General features: G+C 49.5%; 2 protein-coding genes across 2 annotated transcripts in view; one reads left to right on the top strand and one right to left on the bottom strand.

The window, feature by feature from the left end:
- Window positions 1-101: 101 nt before the first annotated feature.
- LOC114866901 (placenta-specific gene 8 protein-like) lies at window positions 102-1,536 on the bottom strand. Its single transcript, XM_029169140.3, has 4 exons — window positions 1,403-1,536; window positions 1,183-1,287; window positions 979-1,103; window positions 102-404 (listed from the first exon to the last, which is right to left on the bottom strand). The coding sequence occupies exons 2-4, from the start codon at window positions 1,265-1,267 to the stop codon at window positions 300-302; spliced, it is 315 nt and encodes a 104-aa protein (XP_029024973.1). The 5' UTR covers window positions 1,268-1,287; window positions 1,403-1,536; the 3' UTR covers window positions 102-299.
- A 1,896-nt stretch (window positions 1,537-3,432) lies between these two features.
- Window positions 3,433-22,571, top strand: part of adamts6 (ADAM metallopeptidase with thrombospondin type 1 motif, 6) — a 38,181-nt gene continuing 19,042 nt past the window's right edge. Inside the window, exons 1-14 of the mRNA XM_029169496.3 lie at window positions 3,433-3,816; window positions 4,887-5,298; window positions 5,383-5,753; window positions 6,646-6,820; window positions 7,356-7,558; window positions 7,665-7,748; window positions 8,119-8,264; window positions 9,758-9,801; window positions 12,356-12,461; window positions 13,271-13,417; window positions 16,491-16,632; window positions 19,043-19,150; window positions 20,507-20,652; window positions 21,739-21,802. Coding sequence (XP_029025329.1) covers window positions 5,199-5,298; window positions 5,383-5,753; window positions 6,646-6,820; window positions 7,356-7,558; window positions 7,665-7,748; window positions 8,119-8,264; window positions 9,758-9,801; window positions 12,356-12,461; window positions 13,271-13,417; window positions 16,491-16,632; window positions 19,043-19,150; window positions 20,507-20,652; window positions 21,739-21,802 — 1,836 coding nt within the window. The 5' untranslated portion in view covers window positions 3,433-3,816; window positions 4,887-5,198. The remainder of the gene's footprint in view (window positions 3,817-4,886; window positions 5,299-5,382; window positions 5,754-6,645; window positions 6,821-7,355; window positions 7,559-7,664; window positions 7,749-8,118; window positions 8,265-9,757; window positions 9,802-12,355; window positions 12,462-13,270; window positions 13,418-16,490; window positions 16,633-19,042; window positions 19,151-20,506; window positions 20,653-21,738; window positions 21,803-22,571) is intronic.

The raw sequence follows: 22,571 nt of genomic DNA, 5'->3' as shown, positions 1-22,571 counted from the left end.
AGGTCTGTCCCACCACCTAATGTTTAACCAGAGTCAAGATACGAAAGTCGTTTCCCTCACAGAATCAAATTACCAGTAAACACCACGAAAGACGTACTGGAAACGGCTTGGCAAACAAACTTTAATGACTTTATGAGAATCAGCTGCATGAGTAAAAGCTTTTAAAATTACAGCAGTCCAGCAGATTTACAGCGCGTCCCGTATCACTCAAACTGGAAGGAAGAGAGAAAATGTGTTTTGCAATTTCAACATCAGATCCATAAAACGAAAGTCCTCACGATGCCAAGACACCAGCCGGATCAGAAGATGCCCTGCTGCTGTCTGCGCATGATGTCTCTCTTCAGCTGGCAGGTGGCGCAGTGTGGACAGCACCAGGTTACCAGGAAGTCATTACACATGGAGCCCTGGAAACCACATGCAAAACACATGGTGCTTTACACAGTTAAGTCTGCGTCAACCACTGCCCCATTAGTGAAACCCAAGCAACTATTTACCTTTACCCCAAAGAGTTCTTAGAAAGTGGTAAATGTTTCGATTTACAAATGATTTTATAGAGCTTTGATCCAGTGTATTAGTGCAGTCACACCACCTTTAAACTGGAAGGGAAAACGTGGATGAGAGTGTTTCAGTGTTTACTCAGGAGCTTAGCTAAAATTAGTCAAACCTGATACTTCACAGAGTTTAAACAGTTCAGGCCTGTGACCCCTGGTTGATCCTGACAGCCTTTATGAAGCACTAATGGTTATACAGTTTGGGAACAATCAAGTATATATGTATTTGAGCAGCAGGGCTACGCCATTAATCATCTGTTTGTTTGGAGAATGGGAGGTAAAGCGGTTCAAGCACATGTTGTTGACTGTGCTTTGATTTCCCATTGTCGCGCCGCTGCTTCTGTTGAAGTAAAGATGGGAGTAGCCCTCACGCCCCATCCTGACAAACACAGAGGGAACCGGTGTTGTGTGTTATTGCAAATCTTACGCTGATGTTGTATTTGGTCCTGTAGACGGAGCGGATGGGCATGCCCAGGCCACACAGGCAGCACTCGTCCATGGCGCTGGCGATGGTGCAGCCCAGGCACGGGTAGCACCACAGCGCACAGCAGCCTGAGCAGGAGGGAGAAGAGGCATCACCACAACGCCCCACTTACACTCGAATGGAAAATAGAACACGAGGAGCGCTCACAGGTTCCGATGTCATCGCAGCAGTCGCACAGGCCGGTCTGGAAGTCGGAGCGAGGATAGGAGCCTGGTTGGGTGGTCACAGCCATGGTCGGAGTTAAAACTTCCTCTGTGTGGGAAACACTTGTCAGTATTTGTTATTAATCCAACAGAAGAAGTTTAGCCCATTCCACTGAAATCCAAACAGAACTTATCTTCAGAACAGAACCTGAATGACAACTCACCAGTGGGACGTAGAGTCGAAGGACGTTGACTGCGAGTGGGAGGCGACGTGAGCCTTTATAGCCGGCGCCGAGCAGGTGACTAGTGTGGGTTTATCACACTTTATTGTATGGAAACGTTCCTGGAAAAAGGGCCACAGGAAACACACCCACACACAAAGAGTGCGCAACTTATGTTCACATGTGACAACGGTGCTTTCACCGGTTCGAGCATCAGTTTTACACATTAATACTAAAAGACTCAAAACAGCTGTGATGACACTGAACAGAGAAATAGAAAAGAGGCCAGCTGCTATGACATAATAGTTTTACATAAATAATTTAAATATTTTCCAGAGATATTTGAATAAAACAAACACATGATAAGAACAGGAATACGGAAATCTGCTGAACGAGGACATCGACTCATTTCACCGACTTGTCTTTGTCAGTTTTATAGGTTGTATGCTTTACTACACAACTTAAATATACAGGAACTCATTTCTACTTAAATATGCAGCAACCCAAGTACTAAGTTACATGCTTTTAAACATTTAAAAGTATTATACAAAGACCAATAAGATAATGAAGAAATAAACACTTGATGCTTCATTTTCATTACTTGAGCATAAAGGTGCCTTGAGAATTGAGCATTTAGTGACGCAGGAACTGTTCCACCTCTGACCAAAGGTGGGTTTGACACGTCGATTGTGTGTATCTGCATGTTTCTGTATCTCATTTATGGTTTAGGGCACGCCCGGTATCCATTCACAGCAGCGTAGTGCAGCATATGACGGCAGAAGGCACCTAGGAACTCGGAGGGCCCAGCCCACGCGCCTGAGTGCGGTGACAGCAGTGGTCCAGCTGCTGCCAGGCTCCTTTCAGACGCAAGGTGGCGCTGCTTCCCACGGACTACGAGGAGACGCTGCTAATGACAACCTGACCGTAATGACACAGGCTCCAACATAATGAGCAGCTGTAACTGCAACTCAGGCACAAGCCCCACGTCCAATTTCCGACCGACTAAAGATAGTTGTGGGGTTGAAACACACCGAGATGTGCTGTGTGGCCATTTGCCAACACGTTTAAAATACCTTTAAATACTTCAGCTATTTGCCTGACACCTATTAGAGGCGCTGAAACTTTTATGATCAATAAAACTCGGCGTCCAGCGAGCATTTCTGATTTGAGCACGGCATCAGCTCTTGAATAAAAGCTCACTTCTCATTTACTTGTAGCCTCTCGTTAACAGGTAAGTTGCTGTGGAATCATCTGGAGGCAGACGGTGGCATGTGCCGGCTATAGTAAAAAACAATAAACTCATAATTAATTTAATATCACTGTACTTGCAACTATACTATCTGTGATAAAGGGTCAGCTTCCTCCTTAGTGTTAATAATTCACCACACCAAGGCATCAACAAATCTAAACTAGAAGTAGAAGTAGTTAATTTTAAATATTGGTGGTAAACACATGGGACAATAGAGAGGAAGCAGCAGCAGAAGTCAGTTTGTCAGGTTGAAGTGTGTTTAAGTGTGTTTATGGCTGCTTATAACTGCTGTTATTGACAGATCCGGATAAAAGGAATTTGGCAAAGTTGTTTAAATGAAGCAAATACTGATTATACACACTTTTCCAGTTCCTGAGGAAATAGTTCTTACTGATTAAACATGAATAACATATGCACATCTCTGCTCTTATTATGGTGCAGCATGTAGTGAAAGCAGGTGGAGGAGCTACATTTACCTGTTATCGTTACCTATAAGTGATGAGTGAGTTAACGACCTTTGGCCAAAATTAAAGCTAATTGCAAATATAACAAAATATGAAATATCTTCTAGTTATGTTCGTCAGATTCCAGTCATACTTTTACTTTTGCTACCCTCACACACTGTTCCATTCGCTCCTCTCGGTACTTCTTCCACCGCTGGGGGTCTGGGGTGAAGCTGTAGCGCTGATAGACATGCGCACAGCTGATGGGAGAACGGCACATCTGCACTGACGTCACCCCCCACGAAAAAGCTGCCAATTTGGAGCTGTCCGGGTCCGGGACATACCCGGCCTCCGCAATGTGCTGAGGAGGAGCAGCTCCAACTCCTGCTGCAGTCCGCATGCACTTGTGAGGCGCTCTGCGCGGTGGCAGAACACTGTGCAAGCCTCCGCTAACTTTCTGAGCCACGACCAAGAACACAGAGTGTAGATTATAAAGACGAGAGAGACGTAGGCTGGAAATACACCCCGCTGCTGCTGCTGGAGGAAACCCAACACCCCGAGTCTGAGCCCTGAGATCCTGCTGCTGCTGCTGCTGCTGTGGAGCGGAGAACCTCGCTGTAGTTTCAAAGGATGGCAAGATCCAAAAGGAGATGAAAGGAGGGGAGCGGGAGGGTTCTGTGGTTCTCTGAACACTTAACCCGGAGCTGACAATGAAGATGAGCGTGGTAACTATCACCTAACACTCCCGTCTGTTGCGCGCACCGCGGAGTCTTTCAGGCAAGTTTTGTCACGAGCAGAATCCGAGCAGCGCGTGGAACTCGGCGTGTACCGCTCCCACGTCTGCACGGCGGAGTCACGGCGTCTCGGGTGCGTTCGCGTGGACAAAGTGCCGTTTTGGAAACATTTACGCACAGTACTGTGCATTTGCACGGTGTGTGTTTTGCACGGTCACAAACTAGGGAGACTTGTAGAGAAAGTTCGGTGCACGCCTCCGATATTATATATATATAATATATCTATTTAGTTGCCGCCGCTCCTTCAGGTTGTGTCTGCGGTACCGGTGTGCTGCACACACGGGCCGGCTGCCAAGTGTCTGGGGCCGCGGAGCCAAGTAGGTAGCGCCGTCTGCCCGCCCGCGCCGCTGCAGCTGCAGAGCCGAGGGAAATACACACGAAGTCCTTGTTTCCGCCGACTGACACTCGGTGCGTTCACTGTCGAGCGGACGTCATCCTCCCGTGGCTTCGGACGCGCAGTTGGCTGTGCGCGGTGCGCGTAAAACGCACGAGCGCTCTGCCCCGTGCCAAGGTAGAACGCGTCTATTCTAACGTCCAAGTCCACGTCCACCGCAGAACCCCTCACCTTCACATGCTGAGCCCCTCAGTCGTTAAACTGTCATTTCCAAGGCGGAGCTGCTCAATTAACTATGTAGGAAAACATAAATCTGTGCCGCTACTGGAGATTTGTTAAGAGTCACCTTATGTTAGGTTCAATGACATTTGGTAATTAACACACGCAGGAGCCGCAGCGGGTTGACTAATTGATTAATGGTTGGTTTGCTGGACGGGAATGGAGTCTTGACAATTACTGCTCAATATTCCCTGGTTCCACCTTTACAAACGTTCCTGCAGCTTGTTTGATAAGCGTTTGTGAAGTGTGTGAAGGAAATATTTTTTTAAAGTTAAATCGCTAATTAAAACCATCATTATCTTTTGTTCGAAGATCAAAGCAGAGCAGACGCACCGTGTCAGTCAAGAGATAAAGACTCATTTAACCCGTGGTTTCATTTCCTCCCCAGGAATGCAGATGGATCGGTCAAGACAAGTTCCCAATATAGAGCCGCCCGTCTGGAGTTACACCTGAGTGTGTCTGTGTCAGATGGATTATGTGCTGTTTTTTGTGAGCTGCTGACATGAATTCAAAGGCCAGTGAGATGTAGAAGCGCTTGCCTCCAGGAGAAACCTGAAACTCGGATGAGCGCTGGCAGACGGTTGGAGTGAGCGAGGTCAGACCATGGACTTGTTATGGTGCGGCACCGGAGCGACTGTGTGCTTTTAACCCACCCGTAGCGCCCTCGACCCCCACCCCATGTCACATCTTGCCCTGAATTATGGAAATGTTGTGGAGGACACTGACTTGGACACTGAGCCTGGTGGTGATGGCTGCGTCTGAATTTCAAAGCTCCAGCAGACTTTCGCACGACTCTCAAGGTAGGACGCCGTGGACGGGTCGGCCGAGCGGCTCCAGAACATTTATCCATTCTAACGACCTTCTGTTCTTGTCTCCTGTAAAAGAGGAGTTCCTGTCCTACCTGCAGCACTACCAGCTGACTGTCCCGGTGCAGGTGGATGAGAACGGGGAGTTCCTGAGCTACACTGCGAAGCACCACCGGCCGGGTCGACGGCGCCGGGGCGCGGTGGACCCGGTATCGGACCCAGACCCACCGGAGACCCGAGTGTTCTACAGACTGTCAGCCTACGGGAAGCACTTTCATCTGAACCTGACGCCCACCCCCCACCTGGTGTCCAGGCACTTCACGGTGGAGTACTGGGGGAAGGAGGGTGTGGAGTGGCGCCACACCATGGTCCACAACTGCCACTACGTGGGGTTCCTGCAAAATCAGCAAAGCACGACCAGAGTGGCGCTCAGCAACTGCAAGGGCCTGGTGAGTACGTGGCCTTTCCATCATAATGACCCGCAAAGGGTTCAACCTGCTTACTTCAAACGCGCCTTGATGCCAATGTCAGAATGATACCAAGCTCTGCTCTCACGTCAGCCAGTCCTTCAGACTCAGTGCCAGGGGATTAGACCAACTGTAGTTTACTTAACAGAACCTTGGCCCCCTTCCACTTGGCGCCGGCAGGCAGGAGTCAGCAGGCCGCTCGGAGTGAGGTGATGCTCATGCGGGGAAAAAAAAGAAAAAATCACACCATCTGGGTGATGTGCAGCAGAGGGTTCGTGCATTAAATCTCCCATTGTGGAGCGGTCGTAAGAGCTGGAGCTCATCTGTAAAGCACCGCGTTTAGCAGTCGGAGGTTTAAATATTGCTCAATTTCAAAGTGTTCCATTCAAAGGCAGAGCTGGAAAAGGCGTACGAGCCGTCCAATTATCCCGTCTCGGCCTTTCATCCGCAGACTGCGGCCGTCCAATTCCTCATTTCTAATCAAGGCGCTGGAAGAGAGCAGAATAGCTGTTATCCGTCCTCGCTTACGGAATAACTCAGAAGAAGGGTTTGCCGCTTCTCATTGGCAAACGAGATCACGTCCAGGAACATGAGGCCAAATGTGTTGGCAGGACCCTCGGCGAGCATCGTAAACCGAATTAGTGTTGTATTTCTCGCAGCACCAAAAATGGGCAAGAGCGCGTGCGCTTTAATGCAATCAGACGTCTGGACGGGTTGAGAAGTCGACATCGCTGCTGTTAACGTGTGTGCTCAACGGGGGACCAGCCTTCATCCTCCTCATCCTCTACCACCGCCGCCGCCTCACACACTCACTCCGTGTCGCATTCAGGTGCCTGCGTTTGTTTTCACCTGTTTCATTTGACCCCCCCACCAGCACGGTGTCATAACCACGGAGGAGGAGCAGTATCTCATCGAGCCGCTGAAGAACGCGACCTCCGCCACCTCCGACGGACGGAACCTGGAGGAAGCACAGCAACATGTTATTTATAAAATGTCCGCCATTCCCTCGCCGCCGGAGCAGAGCCAGGAGTTCAGCTGTGGCATTTCAGGTTGGTGAACCTCCATCTGGGTCGGACTCTGTGGGTGGAACTGACGTAAATGAATCACTATACATAGCAGGTCAGAGGAAGCGCTGGGTTTGGTTCTAGGCCCGGGTTCTGCCGGGCATGAGCGGGCCTCTTGTGTTCGTCCTGGCCTGGATGAACCTGTGCGACAGAGGCCCGTGCCAGCTCTCACAAAAGGCCTCTTCGTGCACGGAGGGTGTTCGGCTGCTGCTCCAACGCCAACACAAGCCCCTCTTCATCCAATCGTGTCCAGATTTGCCGATTCAGACGCCTCAAGTGCCTCCAGATTCGCTGTCAGCTGACAGAAGTGGAAAAAGAACCAGGTGGATGTTTAGGTATTCGAGCCGTGGTCTTATAATAAGCAGCGAGGGCTGTCATCACCAGGAAGCCGGCGAGCCGGGACTCGCACGCCTTCCCACAGCATCTGGGTCATAAAGCAGAGGCTGGAGCTGCGAGGTTCAAAGAGGCGCGGTTCCTCCGGAGCCCGTCTCCTGACTCTCTGTCTCCCCGTTGCTTGCAGACCTCATTAAAAGCAGCACACCTTGCCGGCACAGCCCGACCCCCCCCGCCCCCCCCGACGAGAGCGCCCGCCGCCGCCGCCGCCGCAAGCGCTCCGTCAGCGCCGAGCGCTTCGTGGAGACGCTGGTGGTGGCCGATAAAATGATGGTCGGGTACCACGGACGCAAAGACATCGAGCACTACATCCTGTCTGTCATGAACATTGTAAGTTTGATGCTACTTTGCGGCCGCCTGGCGCTGACGGTTGTGTGCTGGGACACACGGACACCACTTGTCTGACTTTGTGTCTTTCTTCTTTTCTGGAGGTCAGGTTGCCAAACTTTACCGTGATGCCAGTCTAGGAAATGTTGTGAACATTATTGTGACGCGACTGATTGTTCTCACTGAGGACCAGGTAGGAATGATCTCACTTTATTTTTATAAGTAAGTGATCGTCACTTGCAGAGTTCATGTGAAACGGCAACAGTGGCTCCTTCTGCTGGTTCAGATCTCTCCATTTAATGCTCTGATTGTTCAAGGCTGTGATCTACTCAGTCTAAAAAACCTCCCTGGCAGCAAGCGTGACAGCATGACGTAAAGTTCAGTGTCCTTTAGTGCTTTATTATCAGTGGATGAAGGCGAAGGCCGAGGGGGGGGTTCGACACCCAAAAGGAGGCTCCAGACTTGGAACTGCAGCTTCAGCAACATTCCGGATGCTGTCGATCAGTGACCTGACCTCTGGTTGCACGCTGCGTGCCGTGCACTAACATCTGTTGTGATTGCAGCCCAACCTGGAGATCAACCACCACGCTGACAAGTCTCTGGACAGTTTCTGTAAGTGGCAGAAGTCCATCCTGTCTCACCACGGCGACGGCAACAGCATTCCTGAGAACGGGATGGCTCACCATGACAACGCCGTCCTCATCACCCGGTAAGGTCGGATCGGACCGCGCCGGCGGCTCAGGTCGCTAGCGTCGCGTCCTCCGTAGCTGCCGAGGCTGATGGGAATTAAGATTTCAGCGCTGGAGATGAATGAAGCTCTGTCTGATGCATTGTACCCGTCACGCTGCAATTTATGTGGAGGGTGTTACCATAAAACAGCAAAACGCTGTCATTACCTGGAAGAAGCTCTATTGTTGCCAGAACTGTTTTGGCCACGTAACCTAGCAACAGCCGTGTGTATTTTACCGCTGACTGGTTTTGTCAAAGGAGCAAATTGAGGTCTATAATTGAAAGGAGCCAAGACGTTCCAGTTCTCGGGGTTTGTTCCAAGCAGCTTTTCTTGTTTGTTGTCTGTCAGATGATGCTCTCCAGCTCCTGGCTGGCTGTTGATTTTATTGGGTTTAGCTTCACTCGCTAAAAGGCCGCTTCCACTCAAAGTTCATGGGGTTTCTCTCCGGGGCTGCGACCTCTTCTGTGTTGTCTGTCTAACTCACAGACGCACCGCTGCAGTACGTGTAGAGGCGTGTGCGTGGTCATCAGGCAACAGGATGCAGCAGCGGAGCGGTAGTTCACCCTGGGATTAGTCATTAAAGTAGAGCTGAAACGCTGGAGTCACTGAATGGGACCCCTCATTTAGGCTCCAGTCTCTCCAGTGTGAAGCTCTGCTGCCTTAGTGAAGGTAAAGTGAATGCATCCATGCTTCTGTGAAGGGAGTAGACGCCAACCTTTTACAATGAATGAAAGTCATGCAGCTCGTTGAAAAGATGCAGGAAAAGTAACAAACTCGACTGAGAAGTGGTTTAAAGCAGACAAACGATGGACACACAGTTACCAAACACAGATAAGACACAAGGCACGGCCTCCCGTCATTTGTAGGAGGGGTGAGGAAGGGGCTTGAACCTGTCCAGGGTCTCATTGTCTCCTAATCCAGCTCTGATCCATATGCGGCTATTTACTTATGTTTTGATGATGATTATTTGCCTTCACAAAAGTGCTGCAAACAGGTCAGACATGGTCCCAGTTCTTCATCAGAACAATGACGTCTGTTGCGCTGCTGAACAGCATTTGGCCTTGTGTGGAATGTGGTCTGTCACATTCAGAAAAGGACGCGGAGGAAATAAATGGAATAAATAGACTTCCTCAACTCCTGCCTCGCTGGTTTGGAGCCGCTCCACTGGGAAGCGGGACCAAGGGTTTATGGGGCTGTGCCCTCGGTTTTGCCAGATGAGAAGCTGTGGAAAAGCGTAGAAACGTACGTGAAGCACTTGAATTAGCTGCATGCGAGTTAAGGGGGTTAAAGGTCACGGTGGGACTGAAGCCTCGTGTTCCGTTCACTTACATGTTCCAGCACTGTGTCTGACAATTTACTGTGTGGATTTTCCTGAGGCAGGTGTTTTCAGAACGTTACTATAAGTTCACCAGACTGAACGCTGAACCTGTGGAACAGAATCTTAACTTTCATCTTGCCCTCTTTGTCTTTAGATATGACATCTGCACGTACAAGAACAAACCCTGTGGCACCTTAGGTAAGTTTTTCAACAGGTTTTCCTGCGAACAACACACTTCATCTCGTCTTAGCTTTTCTAGTCAAGGCACAAAATGATTCTCCTGCGGTCGTGGGAATAACAGAAATAGCATCTGGGACAAAACAATGCAGCTTTTGGGACCGTTTGGGCCCAACTTACAATTTATCATTTAATCATAGTGGAAAACTATTTTTCCCTATTATTTGTGACCAGCGGTAACATGAGACCCAGTCCACTGTGCTGTGCCTCCCTCTCTCCGTTCTGACAGGCGTTTAGCCATTAGAAAAAATGTAAAGCTACTGTCTATTAACTGTAGCTGGTTGAAATATTGAGCGGCTAATGAGGAAACACAAAGAGTGACTTATGCTGCAAACGTGGGACGTATGCCTTTGATTGATCTACGAGGCTGAAGGCCCAGACTTAGGCCTGAGGAGGAGGAGGACATGCACACAGACACCTGACTGTTGCCCTCGCAGACGCCGCCAGGAGGATGTTTTCACTCGTGTTATTCTAGCTCCTCGCCGGCTTCCCTCTGTTAGTTGAACCTGGACATCTGTGGTCGCCTCCTCCCACGGCCTCCAGCTCATAAAGGCCCTCGGCCTCCCGCCTCAGTTTGTCTAAGGTGTTTACACGTCCACCGTGGGGGTTTGGAAGGGAGAAAGCGGCAGAAGGTATGCGCTGGAAAAGCCTGGGAGGGGACACGTGGAAGGAGGGGGTGGAGGCGAAGAGGAGAGTAGTGACAGAAGGAGGAGACGGGGAAGAAGAAGACGGGTTGAAAGGAAAATGGAAGGGAAAAGGCCAATTACAGGGAGTGTTAGAGAACAGGAACAGAGCGGGTGATATGATGGTTGAGATGGGGGCTCAGACCCCCCCCAGCTCTCCCCATCTTATCTCCCCACAGGCCCTGCAGGCACCACAGTATATCTTGGAGGTAATATTGTGACTTCAGGGGTGGTTTGACAGATTGACCGCATTTGTCACATTCCCCCGGTCGCTTTAATTGCCCTGGCATCTGTTTGTCTTCCTTATTGTCTCTCCCCCCCGCCACCTCCCCCTCTCCTCGCGGGGATCATGCTCCCGGGTCAGATCACTGGCCTTTAGGGTCGCAGAGTAATCACAGGGCTGGAGATAATGCTCCGTCCACCCTGGAGTTAAGAAAACAGCTGTGTGTGTGTGTGTGTGTGTGTGTGTGTGTGTGTGTGTGTGTGTTTGCAGTCACCCATGACCCGTGTGCATGCTCACACTTTACTCTCTCCTCACACGCATTCTTAGACGTCTTCCTTTCCCTCCCTCTCTTTCCTCACCTCCAGGCTGTTTCCCTCCGTTGCCTCCTGATTTGCGAGTCTATTCTTGTTTAGCCTCTTAGCGAAGAGGATGCATAAGCCGTGCCAGTTTTAGCTGCCAGTGCTGACCCCCTGAACGCCACTCGCACAGGTGTGTCACGCCTAGCGATGCCAGAGACCATGCGCGATGCTGAGTACTGCCCACTCCCGTCCAGGACCAGAACACTCAAAATGGGTTTAGTTCAAGGGCCGTGATTAGTAGTCAGAGGGAGGTCCAGTGACTGCACACAGGCAGGCCTCAGTCCAGGAACCTCAACTGGTAAAATTACAGTTTGTTCCACATACATTTGATTCATTGTCATCATCTTGCTTTACTCACACCTAAACACAGATTTGGATCCACTAGCTGTTATCTCAATCTCATTGTAATATCCACATATTGCAACTGTACAAAATGCCTCAGTTAGCATGTTCTCAGGTTTTTGTGAGGGTTGTGTAACATGATATGTTACATGATATTGTAATATCTCTCCTACATGAGACGTCCGAGGTTGATTGTGGACACAGGTTGGAAGGTAACGATGCTTTGTGGCTGAACTGAACCCAGCGACCTCCGTTACGTTTGAGAGAACGCAGGAGTCGCCGGTGAAACCAACACTGCCTTCATGGCCCAGTACCACAGGGAAAAAGTGAGGCGCGTCTGCTGACCCTTAACGTTTTGGGAAGAATTCTCTCCAGCGCTTCCTCTTTACAACAACCTAATTAAAACGCTCTTTTCTTGACACGCGTGAATGCACATCCCCCAACACACACACACACACGCACACACACACACACACGCACACGCACACGCACACACACACACACACACACACACACACACACACACACACACACACACACACACACACACACACACACACACACACACACACACCTGTTTGCTCTGTCACATGACCCACTCTGCAGTCACCTCTAGATGTAATCTGCCTGTCGGGCTCTGGGGCGAAGGACCTGCGACACCTGGATAGTGAGAGCTTCTCCTTTCCCTTTCTCTCTCCACTTTTGAAAAGGAGGTGAACTCTTTTCTTCTCGGGTTTTTCTGTTCGCCTCCTTGGCCCGTGTTTTAGCCGGTCCCTCGTTACAGCCTGAGTTGAACTGCGTCACCCTAACGTTTTCCAGCCGTCTGGCCCCGTGGCTCTGCAGCTCCTGGACGGTCTGTAGCTGTGAACAGGTGGAATCCCTGCTTAATGTGCGGTCTCTGTGTCCAGGCTTGGCCTCGGTGGCTGGAATGTGCGAGCCCGAGAGGAGCTGCAGCATCAACGAAGACATCGGCCTCGGTTCTGCTTTCACCATCGCACACGAGATCGGTCACAAGTGAGTTTCAGGATGTAACACCTCTTTTTTTGCATAATTCTCCGAATGAAACCGCAGTGTGTGCTCTGCAGTGAACCGCTTGTGTTGTGTTGGGATGTTGCCCTCATCCCCGCAGACATCACAAACAGCTATACATTCAAATGTCAGCATCCGCATCCACTCCTGAATGTGAAGCAAACCAATAATCCATCAGTCTATGTCTCTATCAGATGGCCGTTTCCTTTATTATGTCTCGTGTCTGCTTCTGTTGCGGGGCAGTTGTGAAAATAGTCTCTGCTTCTAGAGGATGTGTTGAAAAAAACCTCACTGCAGCAGGGTTGGATTTATTTCTGGAGGAGGGTAAAATGTCATAAACGCCAGGCTTAGAAAAACAGTTTCAGACGGCGATGTGGTCGGGTTTGTTATATACATTAGACTTGATTTGTGCTCCTGGACTGGAAGGAAACGCGAGCGCCTAAGTGAGATCCTGCTGAAATGTGACATCCAAACAGATAAGTTCTATGTCGGCGAACGCTGTGAAATGAGCCTGGCGTTCTCTGATACAGCGCTGGTCTGAGGAGTCGGTCTGAGGTGACTCCCCCTCTCCGCCTGCTCAGACCTGCAGGTGGTGACTGACAGACAGGCATCATTCAGAGTGGTGATTAAAACTCCTCTGTTCCTGCCGCGCTCCAGACAGGGTTTGACCCCTGACCTCTGCACACAGCTGTTTCGGAGCCGCTGGGGAGGAATCCTCGTGTCCAGGCGACGTGGCCCATGTATCTACGGCCATTTAAATGCCCTAATCACAGTTTCTATTTCCTGTGTCTCAGCTTCGGCATGAACCACGATGGGATCGGTAACTCCTGCGGGACCAAAGGCCACGAGACGGCCAAGCTGATGGCCGCTCACATAACAGCCAACACCAACCCCTTCTCCTGGTCCGCCTGCAGTAAAGACTACATCACCAGCTTTCTGGAGTAAGTGGATGATGGCTGTTCCCCGCGGGACTGTCTGAGTGTGTGTGTGTGTGTGTGTGTGTGAGTGTGTGTGTGTGTGTGTGTGTGTGTGTGTGTGTGTGTGTGTGTGTGTGTGTGTGTGCAGTAGACAGAAAGGTGCATGCCTGTTTTCCTGCTCAGCTGCAGCCTTCTCGCTTTACAACCCGCTGCCACTGGCTGGGCCTTGCGGCGACCCGCTAGGCTGTCGTTTATGCAGGTCCTCCTCCACTTATCCAGACTGCAGCCAGACCTCCTTGTGGCTCCGTGTGATAACCGGACGCCTTCCACCCTTCCATCCGGTGGAGCTCCTGCGGTCGTCGGTGGGGATGTGTAGGCCAGCTGAACCTCAACCACCGCTCCATCGTTTTGTGGATAGATACATATAAATGCAGTGGTGTTTAACAGAGTGCCAGCCTGGCACAGGTTTCTAGCACCGAGTCCTTTGGCCAAACTAAACATCTGGACTTCAGATTCCGGCAGTGAACACATACCTGCGATCAGCACGGGACTGAATGGACTAAAAGGTTGCAGCCTGGTCGGTGCAGAACAGAGCTGAGGAGCGATTCTAGGATCAGACTTAGGATGTTCAGCCCCTGGTGAGAATGTGAATGGCATTTGATTAGAAGCACGGAGGGATCGTAGGAGTTACTTTTACTTGGCATTTTTGCTGAGCAGCTACTTTGATAAAACAGAGAAGCAGCTGGTCAATTGGTTTAGTTACGGTTGCTAGAAAAAAATGGATTTTGGGCTCCACTACAATGTAACTGCAAGGACACACACACACACACACACACACACACACACACACACACACACACACACACACACACACACACACACACACACACTTTTGTTAAGTTCTGAGCACTCGACTCATCTCATTAATAAAACCCCAGCGCTGCGCGGCGACGCTCGCATGCGCTGAACAGCGGCTGTCAGAAGATGTTTCCGGCTAAAAGCTGTGAGACGAGGGCTAGTGAACAGCGCCCGGGACGGAGATGACAGGATTATATGGCAGCTTCCAACTGGGACACAAAGAGCCACTTCTTGGATTCGCCGTCGCGTTCCCGCTCCCGTCCACGCAGCAAAACTGAGCAGAAGCATCATCTGCTCAACGCGAGTGTCGCGTGCGTTTTCTCGTTTCGTTTGCGTTTTTATTGCCCTTCAGTTTTTCTGTTTCTTACAAAAGGCTTTCTGTCTGTAAACTCGGATTGTCCTCCCCTTTCTCTCCCTCAATCAGACTTTTGGATATCGCACGCGCTCAGCGCTGCCAAGTAAACAACTTTGGCTGCGGTGTTGGCCTAGATTCACCGTCTTGCTTGAGCAATATGTAGCGCTTTGTTTGGGGTTTTTAGGAATGGTCTGTGAATGCACTCACATGTCAGTTCATTTCAGTTCCCCCACGTCTGCCTTGCCAGGTGGTTATAAATACTAAAAGCCCCTCAGTTTGGGTCTATTAAACCCTCAGACACCACATGCTCCTTTTAGCTTCATATTAGATTTGTGTGACTTGTGCCCTATGATAATTGTTAGGTTAGTCTGATTTAATCACGCTTGGATCAGCACGCTTAACATTTACATGAACGGCTGCTGTCAGGGGTTCAAGGATTGCCAATGTTCCTGCTTATTAACAGAGATTTCCTCCGAAGCATAATGAATTTGGCCCAACGCGCTGGACAGGAAGCTTCCGCGACCGACTCAAAGAATAGCCTCTATGTTTACAGTTTGATTGTTATGTCTCTCTCCAAACCAACAAATAGTGAGTCGTGCTCATCCTCAGAGCCTGTCGGTGCGACGGGCGCGTCCTCTGAGGAGCACGAAAAGGGAATGTTCCATTCAGTAACTGACAAAAGAACGAAGAAACGAAGAAGGAGTTTGCTACATTCCCCCAACATAGTTATTTCAATAGAATGAAAACAAACATTTATGTGATTTGCTTGTTTAAATCAAGATTTTTTCCGAAAGGTGATAGAAATATCTGGACAGGAACAGGAAGTGATGGGATCTTAATAAAGGACACAAAATGATGGAAAACACTAAATACAAACAAAAAGCAGCTTAAAACACAACAAAGTGATGCCAAACAAGAAGAGAACCAGCAAAACTCTCTAAATATTCTGCGTTGGTGAACTGGACGCGTTCTCTGCTTCAGTCCAACACTTTCTTGTAGTGTGAGCCTAGGTTTTAGCCTCCTCCGTAACAAAGCCTAGCTCCATGTTATTGTTGTCACGCGGCCCACTTTTCCTTTCGAGGCACGGGAAGCCCTCCACGGCGCGCTGCAGCTGCAGCAGCTGGAAGGGAACACGGCGTTATAGTAAATAGTCGTAGTAGGATCTCGCCTTGAGTGAATCCTCTGACGCGGGGATGAGAGGGGGACGCGGAGATCACAATGAAACACATCTGTGGACCCGCACTTGTCTTTATTATGGGTTTAATCTCTTACAGCCAAGAGAATAAAACACAATTTTATTCTCTTGGCTCTCGTAGATGGGACGAGAAAAGCCTCTACGCGACATCAGATATTTGACGAGCTCCGACCACAAACAGCATCAACAGTGGAAACTTGGCTGGCGTTTGCATATTGTAATTTTTGCATATTGTGCATATTTCTATCTGACAAAACAGACTAAATATAATCCCCGGCCTGAACATATGACCGACAGCTCTCTCCAGGTTTTTCTCCTCCTTTTTCCCCGCTCTGTCATTTTATTGGCTCCACCGTGGACTCGGTTGAAGCGGTGACACAGAGAACAGTGCAGAGCCATAAAAGCAGCGAGGGCCGGCGTTTAAAGGCCAGATCAGCCTGCCGTCATCGCCTCTGGTTAAACGCGTCTGCTTGCGCTTCGCTTGCTTTGATGAAGAGGTGTTGATGTGTAATACCAACGTTAATTACATGTAATTTAAGGTCTTTGACGAGCTTCCTACATCGGTGGTTCAGAGCTCCTCGGGCCTGGAAGTTCGGGCTTTTAAGGGCCCAATGTGGACACATCAGCAAACTGTAGAAAGGTTCCTTTGTTGTAAGAAACAATCCTATTGTGGGTTTGTTTTTTGACAGCTCAGGTCGGGGGACGTGTCTGGACAATGAACCTCTGAAGCGAGACTTCCTGTACCCAACAGTGGCCCCGGGGCAGGTGTACGATGCGGACGAGCAGTGTCGCTTCCAGTACGGTTCCTCCTCCCGCCAGTGCAAGTACGGGGTAAGAAACCAGCATCCTTCTCTTCCTCGTGCCTCAGCAGGAGCCCCGCTAAAAGGCTAAAAGGCTAGAAAAACTGAAACCTCCTGTCCCTCAAACATGTAAATATTCCTATTAGGCACCTGTTTCTCACAGCTTGGATCAGTTTTCCCATCATGTATTTAGAATAATCAGTCCTTTTATTAAGCGAAATTGTTTAAATCAAACACACAAGCTAAAAACTGCTGGAGTATAAGCTAACTACTGTAGTTAACTAGCTAACATTCTCTGGACCTCAGTGCGACTCATAAACTCAACCACTCATGGACCCAATGCTTGTCAACACAAATCTACAAGTCCAGCCTAAAAAAGAAGAAACAAAGAAGTAATACAACACAGCAAACCAGAAAGGTTGTATATAATATTGCTGACACATGTCATATTTGAAGATAAATGTGTGGTGAAAGCCTGATGAGTGAAGGGCAGATTTCCTAGTCGTGATAAAAGGGGGGTGACTGCTCAAAGAAGATAATTGTTTTATTATTGTCTGGCGGCTCGAGCTGGCTCTGAAGGTGTCTGTCCACACATTTCCTTATTTTTCTTTTTGATGCTTAAACTTTCCGGACGCAGAGATGAGGGATGGAAGTCAGCGCTCCCCGCAGTAGTGCTCTGCGTCCGTAGCCATTATCATTAACCCCTCTGTCCAAGTAATGAGCAAACCTCGAGCGACACGGGCTGTGAAAGACGAGTAACAACCCCGGATTTAACGAACAATAACACGATAATAATTTGCATTGCATAAATATCTGGGCGCACAACGGACGGGGTGTGTGTGTGTGTGTGTGTGTGTGTGTGTGTGTGTGTGTGTGTGTGTGTGTGTGTGAGTGGGGGTAGAGATTAGCTGAGATCATACAGTTATTTCATTTCATTGAAAGAAATATCTGACAGCAGATTATAACCGGCCCCAAATCAAGGCCTGTTATTTTGGCTCATAAGCTCATAATTGTGGTTTCAGATCAGCATGAAAGACACACATTTACGAGCAGAGTGGATTCCGGCGCGGATCCAACAGGCCTAAATTTGAGTTTTTCATCTGACGACTTGATCTATTACATAGAGCCATCTGTGAAAGAGATGCTGCGTGCGACTGCGCGGAGGACAGGCGCGGCCGCAGACATGGATAAAGCTTAATGAAAGGAGCGGTGTGGTTTCCGAAGCCGAGGCACAAGCGTAACCTGCTGAACTCCTCCGCGTTTCAGTGCATGACCGTCTTGTGCACGTTCATCTAAACTCACCTACGGAATCTGACTGACCTCTAGCAAGAGTCTGTCCTATCTGGTTAAAGACCTGAGTTAATCTGAGTGCCACTAGCGCTATGAGAACCCTTTGGCAGCTTTGGTAGGATGTGGCTGCTGCTGTGGCCTTTCTGCCCACACCCATGCGGCCGAAGGCCCGAGCCACTGACCTCTGAGCAGCGGGACAGCGAGCGCAGCTGCTTATTGAAACCAGCTGGCTGCGACCAGAGAGTGGCCCGTCTGCTGCTTTATTTAATGTAGGTGGGTTCAGGGAGCCGCGGGGCTGTAGCATGTTCACCGACCCCGGGGGTCACCTTCTATGTGCCGGATAATAACTCTTTTTCATGGGCCTGCTCTTCTGCTGTACACAATTGTCCTGCGAAGCCTTTGAAGTGGAGAAATGAGACGACCCAGTTGGCTTTAATGGGAAATCTAATGCAAGGTTGTGCAGAGCTGTTCTTGTAACATGTGTTCACTTTATGGCTTTATTTATTTGGAGGCAACTTAGTACTGCCTTCTCTCTCTCATATACTCCCTTCCTCTGTAATCTAAATGGATTTTCCTCATGACCTAAACTGAGAAGTAGACAGAGATATGATGTTTGTTCAGACCACTCTGCAATACTAAAGATATTTGTTAGGCCGGCTAGTCATCTTTATCAAGACTTGGGAGGCCTATTGCTCATTCTTGATTTCCCTTAAGAAGCTGAAATGGGAATTCTTGAACTGATGTCACGGTCCCGTGTGGTCTGGAGGCGAACGTGAGCAAACGTTAGTCACGGTGTTGATCCAGCTGACTCTTCATTTCTCATAGGAGAACATTAAGAGCATCCCATGACCTTCAGTGTGTTGCTCAAGACGCACCATTATTCAAAGCATGTGGACTCTGGAAGATAGATGCCTCTTAGCCGCGCTGATGTGGTCTCATCAAGCCTGCTCGTCCTCTGATTTGATCTGGAATCATGCAGATTTATAGACAGATCTCTGCGCTGCTTTTCTCACAGCTGTCAGCGAAGAAAAACACCGAGAGGAAAACCACTAAGAGCTACTGATAAATCATTTTCACTCTTATTCAGTAATCCGCCCCCGGTTCGCTGAATTGATTTATTCTGACCAACTTGCTTTTGCCTTCTTTCCTAGGAAGTGTGTAGAGAGCTCTGGTGCCTTAGCAAAAGCAACCGCTGTGTAACTAACAGTATACCGGCTGCGGAGGGGACTCTGTGCCAGACGGGCAGCATTGAGAAAGGGGTGAGTCGCACACACACCTAGCGTTAGCTGGTACCGACTGAGCCTCACTTTGTGTGGGAGCGTCTGTAACAGCTCCTGTAGATCCTGTTCTGTTCTTGCTGTCAACATCTACCTCAAATAAAGAGTTCGCCCACATTTGCTCAAACATCTGCCGTTGTCTCCTCTTCCTGTTTGTGGTGAATCAGTTTCAACCCCTTTCTTGGGTTTCTGATATAAACTTTAAGCCTGGGCTTTAACAGATATGGTGCATTTGGGGGAATTTTCACGATATAATGCAGAGGACGCGAGAAGACACGGCCCTAATTAGAAGTCACATGCAATAGCATCAGCTGCTTTACCTCAGCGTGCATCCATCCCAGTCTGAGAAGCGACACTACGCTCGGAGTGTGCACTCATGCAATGTCTGAAACCGCAGACACGCCAGCGAGCCAAGCTATATGTCATCAGCCTGTTGATGCCAGCCAGGTTAGGGGGAGGCAGCTTTAACATGGATTACGGTAGCCATTGTCACTGGACGGTCCGAGGTCTAAAAGGGAAGAATGGGAGAGTGTCACGAGCTGTCACCCGTGATTACCATTATCTGAGTGGAGCCTTTGAGGGCCGGGGTCCACGGACGGGGCCCTGGACAACACAGGGGGCCCCAGGTTGAGCCTGGGGGGCTTTGGAGCAGCTTTTGGAGAGCCGGTGGCACACCCTGTCTGACGCTGCCGGGGACAGCTTCAAAGCAATATGACTGTCAGCCATTTCTCACTCAGTGTGTAATGGAGGAGCAGGGAGGGAGGCGGGGGGTGAGAGACAGAAACTGTGTTTAGTGAAAACAGAGTCTTTCAGACACAAAGAGACATTTTTCCAGATCCCTCCATCTCCTTCCCTGTGTTGGTTGACTATCTCCTTTCTCCCCGTACTATTTCTGTTTGGAAACATCCTGCAGGGTCTGAATGAGTAAGTCAGAGGAGAGTAGCCCTCACCTTGACTGTCTCTGTGTTCTTAACCTACTGACACATTTGGACAGTGAGCCCCACTTCTCCTCTGGACCTAACGGCACGAAGCTTACAGGCATCCAGCAACACTGCACAGAGCTTTCCATCCTCTCCTGCCCCTGAAACACCCAACTTAAATGCAAAAACAGCCAAAGCAAGTAGAGAGAGAGAGAGAGAGAGAGAGAGAGAGAGAGAGAGAGAGAGAGAGAGAGAGAGAGAGAGAGAGAGAGAGAGAGAGAGAGAGAGAGAGAGAGAGAGAGAGAGAGAATGTAAAAGGAAACGGTTCAGGTTTAGCAGACTGCTGACTGTCCAAGGGATCTTATTGTGATGGATTTATTCTGACTATCATCTCCCTCTCCGTCTCTTCGCTGTCCAGTGGTGCTACCAGGGGGAATGCGTTGCGTTCGGCACCTGGCCTCAGAGTGAGGACGGAGGCTGGGGGCCCTGGTCCATGTGGGGGGAGTGCAGCAGGACCTGTGGGGGAGGTGTGTCCTCCTCCATGAGGCACTGTGACAGCCCAGCGTAAGTAGGCAAAGTAAGCCACAGCAAGCTGAACACACACATCCAGGTTCTGCCCACAGTAATGGGGTAATGTGATTGTTATTGAGTCATGATGGTCAAAATGAAGGATTCCTTCTAGATGTGTAGCCTCATTAGACATTGTGCGTCTCCTCATTGTCTGGAAAGCAGAGGACCTTTATTTGTCTTCAACTGCCACATTTCTTCATGAAGGAGGCTCAAAATGACACCAAACATGAAAGAGGTGGAAGAAGAGGAGGCACCGATTTAAAGGGAAACACCTGTTGTAAGGTGACTGCTGCCGTGAAGGCAGTGGTGCAAAGAAGGGGGAGGGAAAAGAGGCAGAATGGCTTCTAATAGGAAGCTAATGAAGACAAGAGGAGAGGCAGAGGCGATAAGGGAAGAAAGGCAAACACCGTAGACAAGCAGTGGACGTAGAGTGAAGAGCAGGCAGGAAAATCCTCCCTCTGCCTCCCGTCTAAATGTCACGTCACACTTAAGGGCTCTCAGAGGAGCTTGGGTTTCATGAATGAATCGCTGGCACACACACTGAGCCAGCAAACGCAGACACACAAACACACTTTGTCTTCTGGCAGACACTCACTGATGTTGGTTCTGCAGCCGAGCGTCACCAAAAGCAAATGAAACGTGGGTCTAAGCGAGCGGGGGGCTGGATGGGGCTGGATGTGGGCTGGATGGGGTTGGATGTGGGCTGGATGGGGTTGGATGTGGGCTGGATGGGGTTGGATGTGGGCTGGATGGGGTTGGATGTGGGCTGGATGGGGTTGAATGTGGGTTGGATGTGGGCTGGATGTGGGCTGGATGGGGTTGGATGTGGGCTGGATGGGGTTGGATGCGGGTTGGATGCGGATGCGGGTTGGATGTGGGCTGGATGGGGTTGGATGCGGGTTGGATGCGGGTTGGATGGGTTGGATGCGGGCTGAATGTGGATGCGGGTTGGATGCGGGTTGGATGCGGGTTGGATGCGGGTTGGATGGGGTTGGATGTGGGTTGGACGCGGGTTGGATGTGGGCTGGATGCGGTAGCAACCTTTAAACTGCCACTCACGCCATCTCCCGTTTCTCCCAGGCCGTCTGGAGGGGGCAGGTACTGCCTTGGAGAGAGGAAACGCTACAGATCCTGTAACACCGATGTAAGTTTCTCTGCTTCACTCTACAAATGACGGTCTGCTCAGCGCTGAGCTGATCATATATATAAAACTAATGTTTTCTTCCATCTAACCACCTCTCTCCACTACTTCACCTACAGTATCTGTAGTTTGTTTGTGATGCACATCATGTCACAAAGCCTTTATCCCATTGAAAGAAGAGGCATAAAGACACAGACCATGTGGCAATTACATCGTTATTCATTCAAACCTCGCTGAGACTCAACTCGTATTTGTCACACTATCATCACTAGCTTCTGTTTCTGTGACCTGGGCTGAATTAGACCTGTCACAGCCTGAGCGCAGAAGACACGGCCTCAGGAAAAGGCTTTACAAGGAGCAGAGAGATCAGCAAGCAGCGCCGCAGCGTCCCTGAGCTTTCTGACATGTTTTATTCCTGGAACGCAAAACAGATGATGATAAAAATGCACGGGCTGCGATTTAATATTCCCCGTGCGACCTCAGGGTTATTCATCTAGTTGTCGCTTTAAAGCTCATGTATTGTTTGTGACATTCGTCTCGCGTCAACAAAGATGACAGTCGCAGTATATTTCACAAGTAACGATTGACAGTTTTTTTTCAATTCTTTTCTTGAGGTCTGGAGCAATGGTTAACATAAATATTTAACATGGCAGCAAGTGGAGATCTCTGTTCAACTATTTCTAGCAGTTTTTTTTTTCCACTAGGTGAAAATTGAAATAGTTAAAGCCCTGGTGGACATTTAACCGCAAGTCTTAAAAATAACAGGCTCAGA

This window comes from Betta splendens, chromosome 12, assembly GCF_900634795.4.
Source record: "Betta splendens chromosome 12, fBetSpl5.4, whole genome shotgun sequence".
Classification (NCBI taxonomy): domain Eukaryota; kingdom Metazoa; phylum Chordata; class Actinopteri; order Anabantiformes; family Osphronemidae; genus Betta; species Betta splendens.
The sequence above is the reverse complement of the archived record's forward strand: the minus strand, read 5'-3'. Positions and strand labels throughout refer to the sequence as shown.